At 51.7% G+C, this 22,515-nt stretch overlaps 1 protein-coding gene across 1 annotated transcript; it reads left to right on the top strand.

The window, feature by feature from the left end:
* Positions 1-469: 469 nt before the first annotated feature.
* IDS (iduronate 2-sulfatase) lies at positions 470-22,230 on the top strand. The gene is given in 10 exon segments (XM_045995062.1): positions 470-707; positions 1,142-1,278; positions 1,931-2,108; positions 5,063-5,151; positions 6,503-6,703; positions 8,211-8,321; positions 8,323-8,382; positions 12,260-12,386; positions 14,918-15,091; positions 18,282-22,230. Coding segments are annotated over 10 exon segments (1,647 nt in total). The 5' UTR covers positions 470-610; the 3' UTR covers positions 18,755-22,230.
* Positions 22,231-22,515: the final 285 nt, after the last annotated feature.

Here is a 22,515-nt window from a genome sequence, read left to right as displayed (position 1 = left end):
TCCCTCTCCCATTCCCCCTGCTTGTGTTCCCTCTCTCGCTCTCTTTCTCTGTCAAATAAAGGAGTAAAATCCTTTTTTTAAAGGGGGTCCTTTTAGATGGAGGAAGGGTTGCATTGGAGAACAGCAGCATTTGGGCTGGTCTGCGAGTGTGTGTGACTTTTACGGTGAAGGGAAGGGCTTCTAGGTGGAAGGCAAAACAGGAACAAAGGCAGAGGCAGAAAACTGCTGGTTAAGGACAGTGGTTGCATCGCAAATCTTTAGAAACACCCGGAAAGATTCTCCGGGGAGCTCCCCAGCAAGGTAGTTGCCGGCAGCCAGGCGGCTCAGCATGCGGCGCCCGCTCTGCGGCAGAACACGCGCTCCAACCCCGGCCCCTCCCTCTGAGGCTGGGATCACGCGCACGGGCCTCGAGAGCAGCCAGGCCCCGCCCCTCTTAGGGGCGGGGCGGGGACGAGGCACGCAGGCGCACTGGCTTTCGGGCCACTGTGCCCCGGCCTCTGGGCCGGCGGCGGCCGGCTGGTGCAGAGGGCGTTGGCGACGCGGGGCCGGTGGCCCGCCGGTCCGCCGCAACCTGTCACCGTCGCCCCAGAGTGGCCGCGTCGGGGCAAAAATGCCGCCAGCCGGCTGGTGCCTGCTTTGGTTTGGCTTGGGCTTGGCCTCGGTCTGCACCTCCCTTGAGTCTGCGGCGTCCAGCAACTCGACCACAGGTGCAGTCCTGGCCCTCGCTCAGATTGCGGGCTCCCTACCTCCTTCTCTGGCTGCATCCATCCTTAACTTCCTGTCTCTGCCATCCACTGTTCCTTCTAACATTCATTCTTCCTTTCCTCCCGCCCACGATCCTTTCCTCCCCCCACCGCCATCCATCTTTCTTTCCTTCCCTCTGTCCTTCCCTCCCTCTCTCTCTCCTTCATCCAGGCTTGAGGCCATGCTCAGAGCCTAATTCTGCCACCCAGAACTAGGGTTTCTTCTGTGCACCCACTCCCAGCCTCCCTGCCCTAGTCTCCCCCTCCCTGGCTTGGTTGGCTGGGCTGTCCAGGGTGTAGGGGCCAGCCTGGGGTCACTCAGTACTGGAGCAGCAACCATGGGTGGGGGTTCGTTGTCAGTGCAGGCGATCTCACTGAGGCCCCTCCCTTCCATCCAGCTCCTCTGAATGTCCTTCTAATCGTCGTGGATGACCTGCGCCCTTCCCTGGGCTGTTACGGGGACAAGCTGGTAAGGTCCCCAAACATCGACCAACTGGCATCCCACAGCCTCCTCTTCCAGAACGCCTTTGCCCAGGTATGTCTGGGGACCTGTAGGTGTGGATGCGTTCTTTGTGCAGTGGGGTGGGGGATGGAGTCCTTTCAGCTATGGTTAGATGGCCCTGATGGTGCCTGGCAAATCCTTATTAGAGGGAAGCATAGTCTGGAAAATGGCGGTAGAGAAAACCTGGTTGTGTACTGGCAGGGAAGCTTGTGCCTCCAAGCTTGGGCAGAGGTTGTCCCTTGACCCTAAGATGCCTAAGGATGGTCCTGCCCAGCTTTCTTCCCCAGAGGGATTTGCCTGGTGCTGAGGATGAAGGGGTGTTGCCAAATGCCGCTCTGGGTTCTGCTAACCGACCTTGGGCTAGCACCATGCCCCTTGCCTGCCATGGTGACACTCTTCGGGCTGCCTTTAAGATCCTTGCCTCTGTGCACCTGTGAGACGCCATCACATAGGACCCAAACATCTGCTTGGTTGGGGGAGGGGGCTGAGTCCTCTCCTGCCTCTTTGTGGGGATACTTACTCCTGGTGTGTGACCGAGGCCCTTATCCCACTGGCTGGCTTTGATCTGCATGACTCAGCTGCCAGGCTGTTTTGCTGAGGACTCTTCAGGTTGCCTGGTTACCTTTTAGCATCCAGATTCTGTTTGCCTCTGAGGATATTTCCCTCTGCTTCTTCTCCCTGACAGCAAGCAGTGTGTGCCCCAAGCCGTGTGTCCTTCCTCACTGGGAGGAGACCAGACACCACCCGCCTGTATGACTTCAATTCCTACTGGAGGGTACATGCTGGAAACTTCTCTACCATCCCCCAGTACTTCAAAGAGAATGGCTACGTGACCATGTCGGTTGGAAAAGTCTTTCACCCTGGTACTGTTTGGTGTCCAAAATCTGGATTCCTCTGTGTTTTGTGCCCACGGGCTGGAATCCCCCTCTGGAGGTGCAGCTGGCTTTGCAGAGGCCTGCTGGGGCTGGGGGGGGGCACCTCCTTAGTCACTGGTGTCTTGGTACAAAATCCTACTTCTCACTTTAGCTTCATGTTCTTACCAAAAATGAAAAAGTGTAGTAGGCCACTAGTCACAGTGGCATTTGTTTCCTTCGGCTTCTCAGGCAGAAGGAAGGGTGCTGGCTGGGGAGGCAGCAGTGTTGGGTGCGAGTCTAGCTCTGCCCCTGACTGACTCTCTGTGCCTCAGGAGCCCTGTCAGTAAAGGGAGAGCAGGGCGGTTTTGAGGATTTGCCAGCGAAGAGGCAGCACTTGGGCGGGGCTGCCCATCAGCTGTGAGTCAGGTTAGCAAGAGGGCTGCAAGCTGGGGGGGGGGGGCTGATAAACTGGCTCTTTTGATGCCAAAATGAGAATGCGGAAACACTTTAAAGACTTCAGAAGTGTTTTAAACTTTAAAAAAGACTTTAAAACTTAAAAAAAACTTATTTGAAGTAATGCATGATTATTTGACAGAAAGTGGGGGAGGGAAGGAAAGTATAAACTGAAAGATATAAATTGCTCATAATCGCACCACACCGAGGAGGGTTGAAGTTTGATGTTCCCTTATTCCAGGCATAGTCTTCTTCCGATTTGAGATTTTCCTTTATATACAGTTTTATGTTGTGAATGTTTTAAACAGACTTTTCCTCCTTTGGCTGCCCTTCATACAATCATTTTTTATTTTATTTTATTTTTTAAAAATAATTTATTTATTTATTTGACAGAGAGAGAGAAATCACAAGGAGGCAGAGAGACAGGCAGAGAGAGAGAGAGAGAGGAAGAAGCAGGCTCCCTGCGGAGCAGAGAGCCCGATTTGGGACTCAATCCCAGGACCCTGAGATCATGACCTGAGCCGAAGGCAGAGGCTTAACCCACTGAGCCACCGAGGCGCCCCTTTGCATATCACTTTTAGCAACCGCACAGGCATCTCACATACTTGAGTGTCACGTTGATTTCAGGTCTCCATTGTCACACGTACTGCTGGAACGAACGCCTCTGCAGAGGGAACCGGTGGGCAGTGGCCCCACCCAGGGATCCAGGCTCCCGGGTTCCAGTCCCAGCTCTGCCACTTCATAGTTGTGCACTTGACCTTGGACAGATTGTTCTTCCTCTCTGCTTCAGATTAGTTCTCTGGCAAATGAGTCATAGCTTCTTGGATTACCTCCCAGAGTAGCATCGCAGTTCCGGTGGTTCAAGGGTGTGAGAGTGGGTTGAAAGCCCACTTCATACAATGATTGTGCTTATTGCTAAGGGCGATGACTTGAACATTTTCAGTAGCTTTCCTTTTTCTCGCTGGTGACACAGGCAGGCTCAGCAGCCTTCCGGAACCCAGCTGGCTGGTCCAGGTTGAGGATAACACTTGGCTGGGCTAAGTCAGGCCAAGTTTTGGAAAGAGAATCTGTCAGGAATCCTGTCATGTCACCAAAAACCCACTGTCCGAACTTTCCGCAGTTGGCGCTTACATCCTGGACGGCCCTCGCCTGAGCACAGAAGGAGGGGAGAGACAAGTTCGGGGAGAAGAGAAAGCAGGGCAGAGGGAAGGCCGTGTTTCAGGAAGGGAGGCTAAGGAAGGCCCGAGTGGCATTGATTCTTAGGTTGTGACGTCAGGCTGTCAGTGCTGTGTCTTGGCCAGAGAACGAGAGCTTTGCCTGTAGTCCTTGTGGAAACGTGGTTTTCGTCTGGGAAGTCCCTGTTCTCATGACCTTGTCTGTGAGGCAGGGACCTATTCAAGGAAAACAGCAGCCACCATCCATCCATGCCAGTTCCCTGCCAGTTCTGGTGCTGGCCGCTCCCGCAGCCCCCTCCTCAGCAGCAGGCAGGGTGGGTTTTTATCATTTTTATCATCATCCTCATTTCCCGAGGAGGAACTCGAGGCTTGCAGAAGTCAGGTAGCTTGCCCAAGGTTGCGTGGGTAATAAGGGGCAGTGCTGAGATTTGAACCTGGGTCTGTTGGCCTCCTTTGCTCTTTCCACTATACTTGCTGTGTTGATAAGCCCGCCACCCACTGCCCCTTTCCCTCCAGTCTCGCCTTGCCTGGCGCTCCCTGGTGGAGCCCCAGCGGTCACTATGCTGGTGACGCTCTTTCTCTTGCGGTTCTACCGACACTGCCCTTCCTGCTCCTCCTGTCTCACCCCGCGAGGCGCCCCTTCCCTTCTGCTCCCACACAAGCCTCACTGTGTCTCCGTGGCCCTCGCTGCCCATGCTACCTTGGCCCCCCGCCTCTGTGGCTTCCCCAGTCACACCGCATTCTGTTCTCTAGACAGCCGGCCATCCTTCTGTAGTTTGCTGTTCTTTTCTCCTCCCGAACACACCAGAGACTGCTGAGCTTGGCAGTGGGTTTCTGCTTCATGAATGAGCACTGAACCTGGGGTCTTTAGGCCTGGGGTTGAGTCCCAGCTCACTCACCCATTCTGTGGTTGGTGTCAGTCAAGGCACTGGCCTTCTCTGAGCCTCCCCTTCTGCACCTGGCCTGCGTTGGTGCGGCCTCTGCTCTGGGGGAGAGGCTCCATCCAGGGAGGGCTCTGTGGGGCCGCAGCATTGGAACAGGCTGGCTGAGCCTCCCCTTCTGGGTTTCTTCCGTACAGCCTCGCATAGATTGCCAGGGCTCAAGGGACCAGGAGGTCACATGCTCAGTACTCAGTACTCAACTAGAAACCTAGAGAGTTGGCTTTCATGGGGACTTCTCATCATCTGCCTGAGCTCTTGATTTTATAGATGAGGAAATAAGTCCCAAAGAAAGGGTGATACTTCTGTAGTTGCTCACCGAGTTTTAATTTGGGGCGGGGAAGGCATTGAGGACCCTTCAGTTTTATTTAATGACTTTCTTTTCTCCCCCCTTCAGGAATATCTTCCAATTATAGTGATGATTCTCCATTTAGCTGGTCTGTTCCACCTTATCATCCCTCCTCTGAAAAGTATGAAAACACCAAGGTAAGGATGTGAAAAGGGCACTGTTCTGTAGAGGAGCAGTTTTTTCCCGTCTGGCAGGATTCGGGTTAACTGCTGCATACACCCACGTTCTTTCAAGCTGGTTATATAGTGAAGTTTGTAGTTTTTGTCTGTGATCATGACTTGGCAGAGACAGATGTTGGGATCTTTTTTTCTGAAAAAGATTTATTTATCTGACAGAGAGAGAGTACAAGCAGGAGGAGCCACAGGTAGAGGGAGAGGGAGAAGCAGGCTCCCTGATGTGGGACTCGATCCCAGGATCCCAGGATCATGACCTGAGCCGAAGGCAGGCGCTTAACTGACTGAGCTACCCAGGAGCCCCAGAACTTCATTGCTTTCTTTTTATAGATTTTATTAAGTAATCTCTACACCCAGCGTGTGGCTCTCGCCCCCAATCTTGGGATCCAAAGTTGCATGTTCTGCTGACCGAGACAGCCAGGTATTGCAAAGCCCTGTTACTTTTTATAGTGAAATAATATTCCGTTGTATGGGTAGAATGCATTTTTTTTTAATGCATTCGTGAGTTGTCAGACACTTGGGTTATTTCCACTCCGTGGCTACTATCGACGGTACTGCTATAAACATTCATGGACGTGTTTTTATGTGGCCTAGGTTTTCTGTTCTCTTGGGTAGAATTGCTAGGTCAAGTATTTGTGTAGATTTAGGTTTTCATTTTTCTTGCTGTCCCCCCAGGTGTGGACTTGCTGGGTTACATAATGACACTCTGCTTAACTGCTTGAGGAACTGTCAGAGTGTTTTCCACAGCGCCCCATTTCACACCCCCCAGCGGCCCTGTGTGAGGGAGGGGTCCAGGCTCTTCCCATCCTTGCCAGCACTTGTCATGTCCAGTTCTAAAAATTTGAGCCATCCCGGCACGTGTGGGACAGTATCTCATTGTGGTTTTGATTGGCATATCTATGATGAATAATGACACGAAGCATCTTTACATGCGCTTGTTGGCCATTTATCTATCTTGTCTGGAGAGAGATCTGTTCAAGTCCTTTGCCCATTTTGTAATTGGCTTTTTTTAAAATTATTGAGCCAGAGACAGATTTGTTTTGATCATTAGTTTCCATGGGTTTCCTTTAATTAATTATGACCCGGAGACAGAAGATTAACAGCAAGAAGCTAAGTGCTGCTGGGTTTCTGGCCTCTGCCTAGGAAAGAGGAGATGCTTCTCTGTCTTAGCTCTCAACTGTGCATGCCGGGCCAGCACGCGTGAGGCGGGCTTCGAGGGCTGCTGCTGTGAATGCGAAATCCACTGTGTATGCCACATTCGTGACTTCTCTTCCTTGCATTTAAAGAGCTGACTTGCACTGTTTTGTCTTGAAAGACATGCAGGGGGCCAGATGGGGAACTCCATGCCAACCTGCTTTGCCCAGTGGACGTGGCGGATGTGCCGGAGGGCACCTTGCCTGACAAGCAGAGCACCGAGCAAGCGATACGCTTGTTGGAAAAGATGAAAACATCGGCCCGCCCTTTCTTCCTGGCTGTTGGGTATCATAAGCCACACATCCCCTTCAGATACCCCAAGGTGAAGCGCTGCCTTAGGGCTGACCCCACACCTCTGTGACAGCTGTGTCATTTGTTACAGGAGGGGTTGGTTTAGTGGGGGCATGTCCTGCTGTCCCTGGTCACCGGGGCTGCCCGATGGCACCACTGTACTTAGTGGCATGAAGATGGGATTCAGAGGTTGAGGCTAAGAAGTAGACTTAAGGCGTGTAAGAATCCTGTTGGAAATGTTTGGCTTCCTCCCTCCCCACTGGAAGGTTTTATTCTTTTCCTTGAACTCAGGGAGCACATATTGGGTTAGCTGGGAATATCAACATAGAGAAGTCAGCCAGAGCTGGCCGCCAATGGCTGCAGTAAGGGACAGTCCTTGGGGCACAGTTCCAGGAGGGGCATGTCAGACCCTTCCCACACAGGGCACTGCATTGCTCGGTGCCACCCTGAATGCTGTGCTCTCCTGTCCATCATTTAGAGTGTATGGTCCCTTCTTTTTAAAAATCTTTTTCAGTTTCTCCCTGTTGTGTCTTCGCTGGGCCTGAGCAGCCCGCTCTTTTGAATTTGTAAAGAATGCCCCTCATTCGTGGTGGGAGTAGAGAGCCAAAGGTGTGCTCTTTGATGCTTTGATAGATTGGCCCAGGGGATCTCACCTTCCTAGCCAGATCTGCCCCCCCTTTGATGGAGGGAGACTCAGTTCTTCCTCTCATACAGACAGGAGCTCCCCTAGCCAGCCTAGCTGCTCTCCGTAGCAAGGCCTGCTTGCAAGGTTGGCCTTTGGCTGGCCTCTGGGAACGTGGATCCTGGCAGAGTTCGCACCACTCCCCAAGCGAGGAGTGGCTCTCTGTGCCCGCACTGTTTACGCATGGCCCTGCTCTTCTGCGTCAAGTCTGTGGCGTCGATCTGTGCCGGCAGAGGGGGCCTGGGCGGGCAGCCCCGGTAAACAGCCCGTGTGCTGAGGCTCTAATGAGCTGCCATGGCAACAGCCTCTTACGCACGTTGTCACACAACCCATCACTGGGGGAATTAAGCACATCCTGTGTGACTTCACCTGCAGAGGATTCTGGAAGATTATGCCTGGTTTTCTCTGGACTTCGCCCATGTGGCTTTGCCCTTTGCTGATTGTGTTTGGTAGCTGCAGGTAGGACTGTGTCAAGTTCTGTGAGCATTCCCGGGGAGTTGCCAAACCTGAGGGAGGTTTTGGGAATTGGAAACACCCCATCCACCCTTTCCAGCTGAAGGGGAGGTAGGAAGTGGGGACAGGAATAGGAGGACATTGATTTGTATGAAAAAAGAGAGCTGCTGCTGCTCGGTTTATAGGAAACAAGTGGCTTGATTTCATTACCATTGGCATCTTGTGAAGTGACCTTAGGCCTGACCTGCAGGTAGGGGGAAGTGCCTGGGGAGTGTCAGTGAGCCACCATGTAAACGCATCCCAGGCCTGGAGAAGAGGCAATAGAAAGACTGGGAGAGTCCCAGCTTTGTGCCTTTGCTGGAAGAATGACAAGCTGCTGTCTTTGTGCGCTTTGCCCCCCAAGGAGTTTCAGAAGCTGTATCCCTTGGAGAACATCACCCTGGCTCCCGATCCCCAGGTCCCTGCTGGCCTCCCTCCCGTGGCCTACAACCCCTGGATGGACATCAGGCAGCGGGGAGGACGTCCAGGCCTTGAACCTCAGTGTGCCCTATGGCCCAATTCCTGTGGATTTTCAGGTACCAAGGGCATATTTGGGGGAATTGCTGGGTACTTAATGGCACGACACCATCGTTGACACCACTTTTCTCCGTAGACACCGCCCCACCCGTTGTGTCTCACTGAGACTCTTCTCCGTGCCAGGTGTCTCATGAGGCTCTGGGGTGGGGGTGGTCTAGAGGAATTTAGGGGATGGGAAGTGCTGGGTGGATATCGTCTCCCAGGCCGTGTCTCTTGCAAAGAAGGGGAGCATCTGGAGGTTTGGTGATGGGCTGGGAGTGAGCCCTGGGGGAAGGAGGAGGCTGGGACACCCCGCCACTAAATCATGGGAGATGCTGTTTAATCCACGTGACCGTCCATCTACTGTAGAGTGGTGGGCGGCTCCCTTGCAGCCCAGAATGTTCGGTCACACGGCCCCTCTGTGGGAAAGCCTACGCAGGCACCCATCCCTTTTGAGGGGTGGTACGGGGAATGGGGCCTTGATACAGAGGGGGCAGGGCCGCCGACGTGGCCAGTGCTCTCTGGATGTTGCAGTTGGAGTAGCCGCAGAGTTCAACTCCTCAGCGGACCTGTCAGTCACCCTCTCTCTGGAGTGCGGAAAACATGCCGACCAGCGTTCTTTCTGGAATATTCCACATGCAGCCCTGCCCTTTGGTCTCTGTGTGAAGACTCCATAGGCAGCCTGCAGTGGAAGGTAGAGGGCAGTGGTTTCAGAGGGTGCTTCTTGGACCCCCTGCATCCTAATCCCCATGAAGGCTTGTTGGAAGCGCAGCCTTAGGGGACTGGGAGCTGGAGGTGGGGCCTGAGGACTGGCATTTGCAAGAGCGCCCCCGGCAGTTCCGATGGCGCGCGGAAGCCTGCAAACACTGCCATAGGGTACAGTTCAAAACCAGATGAAACATCCAGGCATTTCTTGCCACTCAGAGCTGGTCGGACAGTGAGGGCTCAGGGTCTGAGGACTGTGCGTCCTCGTGTCCGTGGGGCTCCCGAGGTTCGCCTGGCGGCAGTGAGAGTCAGCAAAGGAGCAGCTTCCTCCCGTGGCTCCGTCCCTGACTTCCCGTTACGGGGGTTCTGAGAGCAGGCTTGTTTGAGTGGCATCTCCGAGACTGCACCCAGATACCTTGTTAGTGACGGTCGCTTCAAATGTCCCTTTAAAATGGACTGTGTCCCAGGAAGGATGCTCAGTGTTTTCTGTGTGCTCTCTCCTCCAGTCCCCGTGGAGGCTGAGTGAGGTTCGTGACCAGCAGGTCGTCCGGGTGGGGAGACAACAGGGAGGTGTGGTAACTTGCCCCTGAGCATGCAGTCGGGGCCTTGGGGAGTCTGAATTCCCTCCCGGACACACGGAATGCCAGGGCCTTGTGCTTTGTCTTACTGGCTCAGAACAGCCTGGGTTCAAATTCCGGTTCTCCCCTACCCCAGCCGCACAGCCCCCGGGCAGGTCCCTTGAGCTCTCTGAGCCTGTTTCCTTATCTATAAAACAGAGATAAGGTGACGAGAGATTTCCAGCAGGGAGCTCAGTGGACCTGCAAAAGCGTCCAGGACAGATGCCTTTCTCCCTGCCACGCCCCTGCCCACTGGTGCTGTTGCCCAGAGGACCTCCCTGGTGTGCTTGTGTCCTGCTCCCTGCCCCATGTGCACCTGGAGCTTGGGGGGGCTCACAGCTCTCTGTGCCCAGGCCGCATCTCCCTGCACTCTTGAGCCTCTCGGTTCTGCCCTTTTCAGCCTCCAGCACTGTTGCTGTGCTCCACAGGAGCCAGTGACCTCAGGGCCCACCCTCGGGGCTGGGTTACCTCCTAGGCTGGCTCCTCCTCGGGCTGCAGTCACCACCCTCTTCACAGTCTCTTCTCACAGCTGCTTCACTCCACATGCTCGGTCCCTGCATGCCTCCTGGGGATCATGACTGGGGACTTCTCTACCCCGGGTCTAGGTCCCCTCTGGGCTTCAGTCCTGCGCAAGGCTTACTGTTCTCGCCAGCCCCTCGCTCCACTTGTGCCCCGATCACAGGATGGTCCGGCCACCATTCCGCTCTCAAGCCCAAGTCCTGAGACTGCTGGGCTGAGTCCGTGTGGTGCTGAGGTGGACATACACGGGCCCAGCCTCCAGCTCCGGCAGCCCATCCATGAGGGCTTTCTGCTCAGGACTTTCGGCACGTTTGGCTGCTCTGAACTCCGCACTCTGAGCCACTTACCTCCTGTCCTTTACGCCCCTCTTCTCCATCTTTCAGCAGATGACACCGTGCCCTCACCTGCCCTTCCTGGCAGAAGGAGTGAGATGTGGCCTTAGCATCTGCCCGTTCTTCATTCGCTTCTGCCCAGCCTCCTGCCTCCCCAGCCCACTCAGTGCTCTCACCTAGGTCAGCACTGACCCCCGTGGCAAATAGAATTCATCCTCATGGGTCCTAACCTTCCCAGAGTCCCTGCTGCTTTCTCAGTGTTGGCCGGTGCCACTCCTCCTGGACATGTCCTCCGCCTGGACCCCCTCTGCCCCCCTCCACACAGCGGACCGCTCTTTTTGTGTCTGCTGCTTAGGAGGCTCTGTCCGCTGGGTCAGCCCCAGGGCCTCCGCTGGAAGCTTTCTTCCCCTTCTCCCCTCCTGTCCCAGTCTTGCTCCTGATTTCAGACACGTCTGTCCACTTGTCCCTGAGGGTCACTGCCGCCCCCGTGCCCATGGAGCCCTCTGCCTCATAGGCTCCTGGGGCCGCGCCACCCCTCCTTCTCCTCCTCTTCTCCTTGTGCTCCCCCTGCCACTGAGTGGTGCCCCCAGCTGAACCGGAAACCTGAAGTCAGCCTGGGAGTCCTTATCTCCTTCCCTGCCGGCTCCCCCCACTGCCCACACTCGTGCTGGTTGTCCTTCCTCCCAGGTCCGCGTTGCCCCCTTGCTCCATCTGCTCATCTTTCATGACCACCTGAGTGGGTCTGGGTTCACTTTGTTCACGCAACAAGCGTCTGTGGAGCTGCTCCCGTGTGGCCAGTGCGGATTTAGTGCTGTTCATCTCAAGCCCACGGCAGGTGCTCTGGGCTGTGGTCAGACTCTCACTCACGTGCAGCCCCGGTTGCATCATCTCGCCTTGAATCACCTCAGTGCCTCCCTTGGCCTCCAGCCTGGGTCCCTCCATTGCTCTTCTGCCTGCCTGCTGGGCGGCCGTTAGACATGAGCCTCACATGACTGCCACCATCTTTGAGGATAAGCAGTTGCTGTCCTGCTGGGTTAAAAAGTAGTTAAAGGAAAGTGGATGTTGTTATGGGCTCAGTTGTGTTCCTCAAAAACTTAAAGTCCTGACCCCCTGCCCCTCAGAAGGGGGCCTCGTTTGAAACTAGGGTCATTGCTGATGCATTAGTTACGATGAGGTCATACTGGAGTCATAGGACCGGTGTCCTCTTAGGAAGAGGAGAGAGACACATGTGGGAAGAAAGCCGTGTGGGGATAGAGGGAGAGATTGGGGTCATTCGGCCACATCTCAGAACATTTGTCTTGTTCTGAGCCCCCCGGTTTCTGGTCCTTGAGGAAGGAGCACAGCTTCATGGGGTCCTTGGCACCCCCCTCAGTAGAGTTTGGAGTGACTGGGGGATGTGTTTCAGTTTACATGGTCATCTCCTGGGACCCATGAGAATAGGTGAAGGAGACACAAAGGGACATAAGTGGCACATCTGTCCGTTGTGACCTGTGCCCTACAGTGAAATCTCATTTGTTTGGAAAAGAATCTTCCTTTTGGATCTGCTGTGGACCCCGGATTTCACCAGGAGCATGTGGGCCTAGCGGCACAGATGGTGGGGAAATGTGCTTTACGTTTTGGCTGAGAGAGTCACGGTGTCAGCGGAGGCGCACTCAGGTGACACCGCTCTGTGCGCGCCACTGTGGTTCAAGTCACACTCACTCTCCTCCTCCTTTAACGTGCAGCGGAAAATCCGTCAGAGCTACTTTGCTTCCGTTTCGTATTTGGATACGCAGGTTGGCCACCTTCTGAGTGCGTTGGATGATCTCCAGCTGGCCAACAGCACCATCGTCGCATTTGTCTCCGATCACGGTAAGCATTTTCCAGTGCCCTGGGGAGTCGATCAGGGCAGCTGGACTTCTCTGGGAAACGTGCTTCTCTAGATTGCCTTAAACAGAAGCGTGTTCTCTTTCAGGAATCAGCAGTACCCCAAGTCTGGGGTCTTGGGGTGCTTTTATGATGGCCTGTTTTATGATGGCCTGGGACCTTTCTCCATAGAGGCCCAAGGACCATGTTGGATGCCGGAGTGGGGACCTCATAGCAACCTTTTTTATCCTTGATGAACTCAGCGCAAACCCTCAATTTGCGTGGGGTGCCCTTTTAACCCATGCTTCCAATCTAGAGGCTTGGAGGGTATTTTGTTTTTCTTGGGAGGATCCAGAACAGTCCTGGCACGGCCCAACAAGGCCCTCAGACCCGACTTCACTCCTCCACCACCAGTCCCAGTTCTCTCTGCCGAGAGCCTGGGGCTGGCAAGGCTTTCTCTCTTTTCAGGCAATTTCCCACTTTTTCCAAAAATGGAAACAATTTACTTAAGAAGATTCTTCTTAATTTGAAAAATTTTAACATGTCCAACAATAGAGGATGACCAACCACCTCCAGTCCCCACCATCCTGCTCCCCAGTGACCCACTCCCAGTGGTCTTGTTTGTCTCATCCTCCCCGCTCCCCTACCCCCAAGCTCTTTTGAAGCAAATCCCGGGTCGTTCAGGTTTCTGAATAGTATCTCTAAAAAATTCAGCTCTTCTGGGGCACAGCTCTTCTGGGTGGCTCAGTGGATTAAGCCTCTGCCTTCGGCTCAGGTCATGATCCCAGGGTCCTGGGATCGAGCCCCACATCGGGCTCTCTGCTCTGCAGGGATCCTGCTTCCTCCTCTCTCTCTGCCTTCCTCTCTGCCTAGTTGTGATTTCTGTTTGTCAAATAAGTAAAATATAGAAAAAAAATCAGCTCTTCTGAAGCATAACCACACTACCATTATCATACTTGGAGGACAACAGTTCTTGAGTATCGTCAACTGTGCAATGGGACGATGTCAACATAGTCGTTGTAAAAACGAAAAGGCACAGAGCATATGATGTAGGGCGAGGGCACCCTGCCCTCTTATCCCACCTGCCCGGAGCGAGCTGGTGCCGGCAGACCTGGGGTCTGTCTTTTAGCCTTTGGTTGTGGATATACACGTGGCTGTGGTGCGTGTGCGCGTGAGTGTGTATGGAATATATAGTCACGGAACAAGGCGGGATTGATTGTGTTTATCAACTCTTTTGTCCCCTCATTTGCTGTTTCCACTTAATGTCACAGACAGTCCTCTGTGTGATTTCTCACGGGCCTACCTTAAGCCTTGTCAAGACCCACATTACTTTGTTATGTACATAAGATTCACCATGTTTCGCTGTCTCCCTAATGGTTCGCCATCCACTTCTGGCCCCTCTTGTCAGTGCTCAGTTTCCTCCTCCAGTGCGGACAGAGGCCGCTGCCCCTGTGAAGGAGGCAAGGCCACTCAGAAGCTCTCTGCGCGGAGGCAGCTGTGTTGATTCCGAATGACCCTTCTCGAAGGGCCCTTCTGAGACTCCCTGCCCCTGCACCACAGAAGCCTCTCCATTCCGTACATGGCAGCTTTATGTAGCTTTGGTTATTGTATAACATGAAATACTCAACGTGCAATCTCTTTTATATATTTTTTTATATCAAAAAGGGCACTCAGATGGAACGTGAGACGTTTCCAGGGGGAACGTTCAAGCTGTCTTTTGTGAGGAGTGTTTTCAGTCCGGGGGAAGAGGGTTGTATTTTTCATGAAGGTTAAGGGCCTGGAATCAAGTTCTATTTTTTTGGTCTGTGGTATATTTTTTAAAATGGAACAAGTTATCTTTGCCTTATAAAATGGGAGAGAGTGCAGTAGCGTCACTGCTCACGGTTTGCGGGTACGCGCCCTTGGGTGGAAAACAGCCCCGGTGGGACTTGTGTCCAGAGAAGGCGGGACAGGACAGCGGCCCTGCCCCCACTCTGTCAGGAGGAGCTCCTCTCAACAGGGGAGGCCTGGCCTGTGTGCGGGCTGGTGGGTAGGGCCGGGCCCTGGGAGCCAGAGCTGGCTGCAAACGTCAGTTGCTTTTTTTTTTTTTTTTAAGATTTTTACTTATTTATTTGACAGACAGAGATCACAAGTAGGCAGAGCAGTAGGCAGAGAGAGAAGGGCGAAGCAGGCTCCCCGCTGAGCAGAGAGCCTGATGCGGGGCTCGATCCCAGGACCCTGGGATCATGACCTGAGCTGAAGGCAGAGCCACCCAGGTGCCCCACGTCAGTTGCTTTTAAAGAAGAGAGTTTTGTTTTAGGAATTTAGTATGTTTTTTTTTTCCTTTTAGAGGTTTCCTCATTCAAGAAAGATGTCTAACTTCAAATAAAGCAGTATTTAGAGAAATCACCTTTTCTGTGGTAATCGCAGAGGAATTCCTTCTCTGTGATGAGCTTTGCTTCCTCTGGTCTCTACAACAGGGAATGAAATGGTATTGAAAATGAATGAGCTGTGATGTCATTATTTGTTTTCTGTTATTTTGTGCTTTTATGAATCAGGATGGGCGCTCGGTGAACATGGAGAGTGGGCCAAATACAGCAATTTTGACGTCGCCACTCGCGTACCCTTGATGTTCTATGTTCCTGGGAGGACAGCTCCGCTTCCGGAGGCAGGCGAGAAGCTTTTCCCTTACATCGACCCTTTCGATTCCATCCTGGAGTTGATGGAGCCAGGTATAAAGTATGCTGAAGTGACATTGCTTGATAGGAGACTCCCGCTGCTTTCGATGCACACCCCTCCCCGATGCACAGCCAGGGGCTTACTCGGTCCGTCTTCCTGTCCGGGGTTGGCATTCCTGAGTACCTATGGGTCTGGGCCTAGAGGAGCCTGGAAGAGGGGGAGGGACAAAGGAGTAGGTGGCATCCCCAGGACGAGGAGGACTGTCGTGCCAGAGACCACGGTGTGCTCCAAAGCTCGGAGGAAGGGTTGGCCGACGGCTGAGCAGCACAGTGAAGGGCGAGTTTGCTTTGACTTCCATGTGCCGGTCCATCCCAGCCTTGAAGATGACACTGATGCCTTCTCTAGGCTGAAACCCCCACGCCCGCAGGCCCTTCACGGTGGTAGACCCACGGTTATCCTGGTCTCTGCCTTCCCCAAAGCTACAGCTTGAGAAAGCATTTCCAGAAATGTCCCTGCAGTGAGATACCCCTTGGGGCTGCATGGGTGACCTGTGTGGGTTCTTTGTTCTCTCCTGAGGTGATCTGCTTAGCACAGAGACAAGTTGTGTATGAGTTTAGAGTACTTTTTCTATGAACTCTGCGAAACCAGGTTGCCCGCTTTTTGTACTTCTGCATTTAATCCATCTAAATCCATTTAACATCTAAATCGTGCCGTTTATATCGAATTCTGGTTTTTCTGTTTTGTGTTTTTTTTTTTGGTTCTGGCCCATCATTCTGGTCTTTCTGGATCTTTCCAGATTTGCTTTATAGGGCCCAGTTTTATTTTCTCTACATTTGATTTTTGTGTGCTTCACGCTCTGTCTTCTTTCAAGTCATTGATAAAAAGCTCAAACCATAGGCATGATTATAGGCCTTTGCTTGCTTGGAGAAATCTGACAGGTTGAGATGTTTTCTTGAAAGTTTTCTGGGGACGTGTTCAGCAAGTCGTAAATTCACGTAGCTGCACTGTTCCCAGTTTATTTCCCAGTTTTATCTCTAGCCTCTAGCTCTTCCCTGAACTTTGGACTGGGATTTCCAACAGGCTGTTCCACTTGGCCAATCTAGCTTGGGCATGCCCCAAGCTGTAAGCCTTTCTTTCGACCCTCTTTCCCCTCTCAGGGAATGGCCGTGCTCACTATGGAGTCCTCCCAGCCCCTGCCTGTCTCCCACCCTCCATATGTGATATGTAGTCTGTCCGCAAGCCCGTCGCTCTCCATTCAGTCTGGCCCTACTGCTTCTTACCATCTCATGCTGCCACCAAGGGTCATACCGCCCCGTGTCCTGCTGGATTCCGGCAATAGCTTCCCGAAGTCTTCCTACTTGTGCCCTTGGTCCCCCGGAGTTCTTCCTCCTCACAGTAGCCAAGTGATCCTGTTAAAACTTGAGTAAGGTGGTGTCACAGCCCTGCTCTGGAGCCTTCTATGCTCCTGTCTCTGAGTGAAAGCCCTTATAGTGGCCGACAAGGCCTGACGTGATCTGGGGCCCCATTTCTCCTCGACCTCATCTTTCTACAAGTATTTTAGGTAACTGCGTTGGGCAGGAGCCCGCAGTCTGGATTTGTCTCATTGCTTCCTCATGACTAGATTCAGGATAAACATTTTTGACACGTGCACTACACGTGCGCTCGCGTGCTCCCAGCGCGTCACAGTGAGGGTGCTTCATGGTGGCCTTTGCCGTTGTCAGTGGTGCCAGATTTGATCACCTGATGGAGGTGGTCAGGTCAACCAGGTCTTGCCATTGTAGAAAGTATCCTTTTTAAGCTTATTTACTTTTTTTTTCTTTTTCTTTTACTTATCAGATGTGTCAGGAATAAAATTGGGCCGTGTAAAGCAAACTCTTAAAGATCCAAGAAGGCCAGAGTGATGGCTCAAAGCCCGTGGTTTTGACAGTAATATAAAGTGTAGGATTAAGACTTTAAAGATGGATCAACCACAGTGAGATGTCGTTTCATTCCCATTCGCTAAATAAATAGGACTCTACAGCACGGGCATGGTGTGGAGAAAGGGGAACCCTGCCATTGCCAGTGGGGAGGTAAAATCGTGCAGCCACTGTGGAAAGTGGCTTAGTGGGTCCCCACAAAGTTACATGTAGGGTTACAGCGTGACTCTGCAATTCCACTCCAAGGTAGATATCCCATAGAATTAGACACAGGTATTCAAGCAAAAACTTGTCCATGAATGCTCAGTAGCCACAAGGTGGAGGCAACCCGCATCCATTGCTGGGTGAATGGAGAAGCCACACGTGGTCTCTCTGTGGAGTGGCATGTTACTCAGCCTTAAGAAAGGCAGGGCAGGGGCGCCTGGGTGGCTCAGTGGTTTAAGCCTCTGCCTTCGGCTCAGGTCATGATCTCAGCGTCTTGGGATCGAGCCCCGCATCGGGCTCTCTGCTCAGTGGGGAGCCTGTTTCTCCCTCTCTCTCTGCCTGCCTCTCTGCCTACTTGTGACCTCTCTCTGTCAAATAAATAAACTAAATATTAAAAAAAAAAAAAAGAAAGGCAGGGCATTCTGACACCTGCTACAGCATGGGGGAACCTTGAGGACATTGTGCTCAGTGAAGGAAGCAGTCCTACAGGGACAAAGACCGTGTGATCCTGCGAGGAGTCCCCAAAAGTGGGATAGCAGTTGCCAGGGGCGGGGGGCAGGGAGGAGGCGATGGGAGGGGAGTGTTCAATGAGGACAGATCACAGTTGAAGAATATGAGAAGCATTCTGGACTTGGACAGTAGGGATGGCTGCATGGCACCGTGGATGTTTTTAGTGCTACGGAACAGGACACTACGGGATGCTTAAGACGGTGAATGTGTTGTTGTTTGCAGCCTCCCATGATCTCAAGGGGACGTGCTGACATCCAGAAGGGAGTACCTGCAGGGTGAGACTGCTGAGACTCCAAATATCCTGTCCCCCTGACCGAGTTTTACCCAAAGGATAGGGCTTCTGTTGGTGATCCTTGCCAGAATCAGTGATTACACGGGTGGTTCCCAAATTACACATAGTTTTTACAAGTGTCAGCTGGCTGCAGGCACCTTCGTTTTGCATCCTCCTGTGGGGGGCGGTGCCGAGTTGGTGTTGTTCCTAAACTCATGGGCCCAAAATAAACTCAGAAGGAGAAAAGAACCTGTGGAGCCCAGACGCTCTCCCTTCTTTAGTCTGCGAGCTGTTCAGGCTTCTGTACAGTAGTGCACTCAGCTGGATCGGTTCCCGTTTCAGGCCGGCAGGTCACGGACCTCGTGGAACTTCTCTCTCTCTTCCCCACGCTTGCGGGACTTGCAGGACTGCACGTGCCACCTCGCTGTCCTGTTCCGTCATTTCGTGTCGCGCAGTGCCGAGAAGGCCAAAGCCTTGTGAAATATTTCCGATTCCAGGACCTGGACGAGGACCGGTATCTTCATGGTAATCCCCGTGAGTCTGTTGCCTATAGCCAGTACCCCCGGCCTGCAGACTCTCCCCAGTGGAATTCTGACAAGCCGAGCTTAAAAGATATAAAGGTCATGGGCTATTCCATACGCACAATAGACTATCGGTACACTGTGTGGGTTGGCTTCAATCCCCATGAATTTCTGGCTAACTTTTCTGACGTCCATGCAGGGGAACTGTATTTTGTTGATTCTGACCCTTTGCAGGACCACAACATGTACAATGACTCCTGGGGCAGAGACCTCCTCCAGTCACTGATGCCATGACTCCGGCCAGCCGGGGAGGAGGGCAGCATCACATGCTCTTGCAGCTGGGGAGAGGAGGCATTAGAATGTTAGAATTAGAATTCCATACTGTTAGAAGCAACCCGAGGGGTAGGCACGCAAAGCATACGTCCACAGCTTGACCTAAGAATATGTAATAGCCTAACCTTTTGATTCTTTATTAATTTGAGTCTTTATTAATTTGAGTCTTTATTAATATCCACTTGGTAATTGGACTGGGGCTAGGCTGAACCGTTCTTTCCTTTTTGGGGCAATCACAGCCTGTTTATTGAGTGGATAAGTGTAAGGGGAACAACTGAAATCTGTCATGCTTTTATCCATTGAGACCGTAATAACCGAACACAACGCTATACTCAAGAAATACTGTAATTACCTCTGGAATCTAGTGTATTTCAAAAAGTAACCGTATGTCACATTAGGTTTCACACGAAGTCCCTGGTTCTTTTGTTTATAATTTAATAATACATTTAACCCAATATATTCAAAGTATTATGTCAATATTTCAGGTTTCAGGTTTGTAAAATGTGAAGTTAAATAATAATGCTAGGCGCTAAGGCCTTAAAGTCTTATCTTCAACTTTTGTTAATAAGATTGCAAGTTTTCCAAAATCCAAAGATAAAATATGCATGAAGCGACTAATGTAGAATTTCTGCATGAAATAATAAATAATGCTCAGTCAACTAGAGGCATGAGATATTTGGGAAATTCAGTTAGAAATGTTCAGGAACTTCTGGCCCAAATAATAATTTGTTAGCAAGTAATATGACCATTAACCTCCAAGATCACCTATTAAAAGGCCCTGTTATTCACAGTGGAAAACATTTAAAGGAGTAACTGTATCCATGAATCGAGTCATTCAAAACTGTTGTGTTCTCCTTCTTCAGGAGTGGTTGGTTGCAGGTATACATTTATCCAGGAGGCAGGAAAGAGTCTACTTTGAATTGCTGATTAAAGACAACATTAATTTTTATTAAATTCTGAATTATTTTGAGAATTGTGAAAACTTCATTTAATATAATATTAGGTAATTTCTAAGCCCCAGAACATCGTTCTGTATTCCCTAAATATGAAAGTAACCAGAAAGGCAGGTGGTAATTATAATAAGCTTAGCCTACATCATCTTAAAAAAGGATGGGATAATCACAACTCGTATTTGTAACACGTGGAAGTTGATCAGTTATCAGCACTCATCAGAGGAGTCAGCCACATTCTAAATAAACATCTTACATTGTCCTGTATCAAAGTGAGTAATTTCTAGTAATTCTCTTTACAAGTGCTTCAGTGTTTAAAGGTAAATGTTTGTGAAAGAATACTTCAATGTATTGTAACAAAAAAGGCAAGATATTATTGTAAAAGATGACTTCAAATCAGTAATTTCAGACAGTTTTTTTAATTAATTAGCCCACAACAGAGGCATATATGGTAGCACAACAATCTCCTAAGTGATTAAGTGACTTAGTGTCTTGGCAACAGCAGTTTCTAGTTAAAGAGTGAAGGGCCCTATTCATCTCTCCTGATCCCGAGGCTCATCTTTCTTCTGGAAGCCTTGGCTTTACTAGTAGATGGGTTCCCTGGGCCTTTTATTTCTCCTCTTTCATCCTCTTTATTGGTCTCATCACTTCCACTAAGATTTTTACAATCTGGTCTGGAAATTCCTCGTGCCATCTTTTCAGTGTGTTGAGCTTTATCTCCTACTCCCTGGTTAAGATGATAAGTTTTAACACGGGCTTTTCTTTCATGTGCGTCTGTTGGCCGCAGTGCGTACACTTCGTCCTGGTTTCTCGCTTCGCTTCTTGAAGCACAGTTGTATCAAAAATCTCCCAGTTCTGCTCTTGCTGAAGTTGAAAGCTGGCCTGCGTCAGAGAAGAGGGAAGTGACAACTACATTAGGGGCGTGGCTGCCGTTTTGGCAGTAATTTGTCTGCCCGTGTGACCAAAGCCACATCTGGGGCGTTTGTGTGTCCCTCTGTCTCTGCTGGAAGTCCTTCTGTCTCCTCTCTTCTGTGCAAAGACCCAGTGTCCGAGCTGATTCTGGTGCGACGGTTGCTCTCGGCCTCTCTTCAGTCTCTCTCCCGTTAGAAGCAAAGGCTGAGTTGCCCGCTCAGTGGCATGCTTTCCAGATCGTCTCACAGGTTATGGGTGTTCGCTGTTTTTGACACTGAACGCAACGTAGAGCCACATTTCCTTCCCTTCTGCACGTCTCCCACACATGTCGGAATGAACAGCCACTTTCTGGTTTTCAGATGTCAAAGCTGACCATGCTCCTTCTCCTGCCTCAGCCTGGAGTGAGCACGTCTCTGTGGTTCCACACAGCCTTCCTCGGCCCGCCGAGCTGGACGTGCATTCCTCACGGTCCCCTGGTCACTTCCTTGGTATAAAGCCTGTTTCACTCCAGCAGTGGTTCTTGCATACAGTTCAGAGAAAACCAGAACGAGCGAGCCCAGAAATTTTGTGTGGCCCTGTTTCAGTGGCTCCCAAGCAGGAGGGTGAGCCAGAGCCGTGCAGGGCCCCCACCCGCCGAGTTGCTGCATCCTCAAGGCTGGGGTGGGGCCTGAGAATGTGCATTTCCTGCAGATCACCCTGCTCCCCTGAGACCACACTTTGAGAATCACCGCCCCTGGATGCGTGCTCTAGTGGCCACTGGGCACATGCGACCATTTAAATGAATTAACATGAGATAAACGGTTCTAAAGCAGAATTTCAGTGAGGCTTGTCATATTTCAAGTGCTTGTCAGCCTGACATGGTTAGCAGCCGCCATCCTGGAGAGCACAGATCTAGAACGTTTCCATCGTGGTAGAAAGTAGAATGGAGCTGCCTTACACTCACTCTGAATGGAAGCCGGGTCTACCCAGCCGTGGGCAGGTTCTTCCTGGGGGCTGATTGTCCATCCCGCGGTGTGTGCACGCAAAGGCTGTTGGGTCGAGGCACACCACAGGGAACGCCCTCTGGCCCTCGGCGCTACCCCCTCAGTGCCATTGCCATCACCAGCCCTCTCACCACCTTCCCGCCTAGCTTACCCCCCCTCCTCTTTCCTCCCTCGATCCTGAAGAATCCACGTGTCTTCCTGAACTCCCTCTTTGACCCTGCCCTCTTCAAACACCGCCAGTGCCTACTACGGGGTCCACATAGACCTTCGCTGAGCAGTCAGAGTCTTCCCTGGCTCCACAAAGCCCCTTTCCTCGGCTGACCAGTGTGCACACTGGTCCCTGACTCTTCCTTGCCGATCCCTGCCTCCCTGCACCACCCCCAGCTTCTCCCTTCCCCCTCTGTTCATGACCATTCTTCACGTCCACTCCCCCGCCCCCGCCATCTCCAAGAGGCTGCGCTCTGTGACTCTAGACCATGGCGTGGCATGGCGTGGCGTGGCGTGAACTGACCAGGAACATCGCTAAAGAGTCTTGTGGCCACTTTGAAAAAAGGTACCCTCTTCTGAGCACAAAGTTAAAGTGTTAATCATAGAAAAACCAGAAAACAGAAACGTACTAAAAGGCAAGAAAATGCACCAGTACTTTGCCTCAAGATGGTCACTTAATATCTTGCCTTCTTTGGGCTATGAATTTTTTTACACTGCTGTGATCATCCTGTGTGTTTTATCTTCCAGTTTTATATTCTTTTTATCACTAAATATTATATGTGGTTACTACAAATTTCTGCAAAGATGCTCTATACTGGTGGTGATGTATTTTCTTGTGTAACTTTTTCATAATTAACCTAACCTTCTTTCATTGAAAATTCAGCTTACT

This window comes from Meles meles, chromosome X (genome assembly GCF_922984935.1).
Source record: "Meles meles chromosome X, mMelMel3.1 paternal haplotype, whole genome shotgun sequence".
Taxonomy (NCBI): Eukaryota; Metazoa; Chordata; class Mammalia; order Carnivora; family Mustelidae; genus Meles; species Meles meles.
Note: the sequence above shows the minus strand (reverse complement) of the source record. Positions and strands in the feature narration are given on the sequence as shown.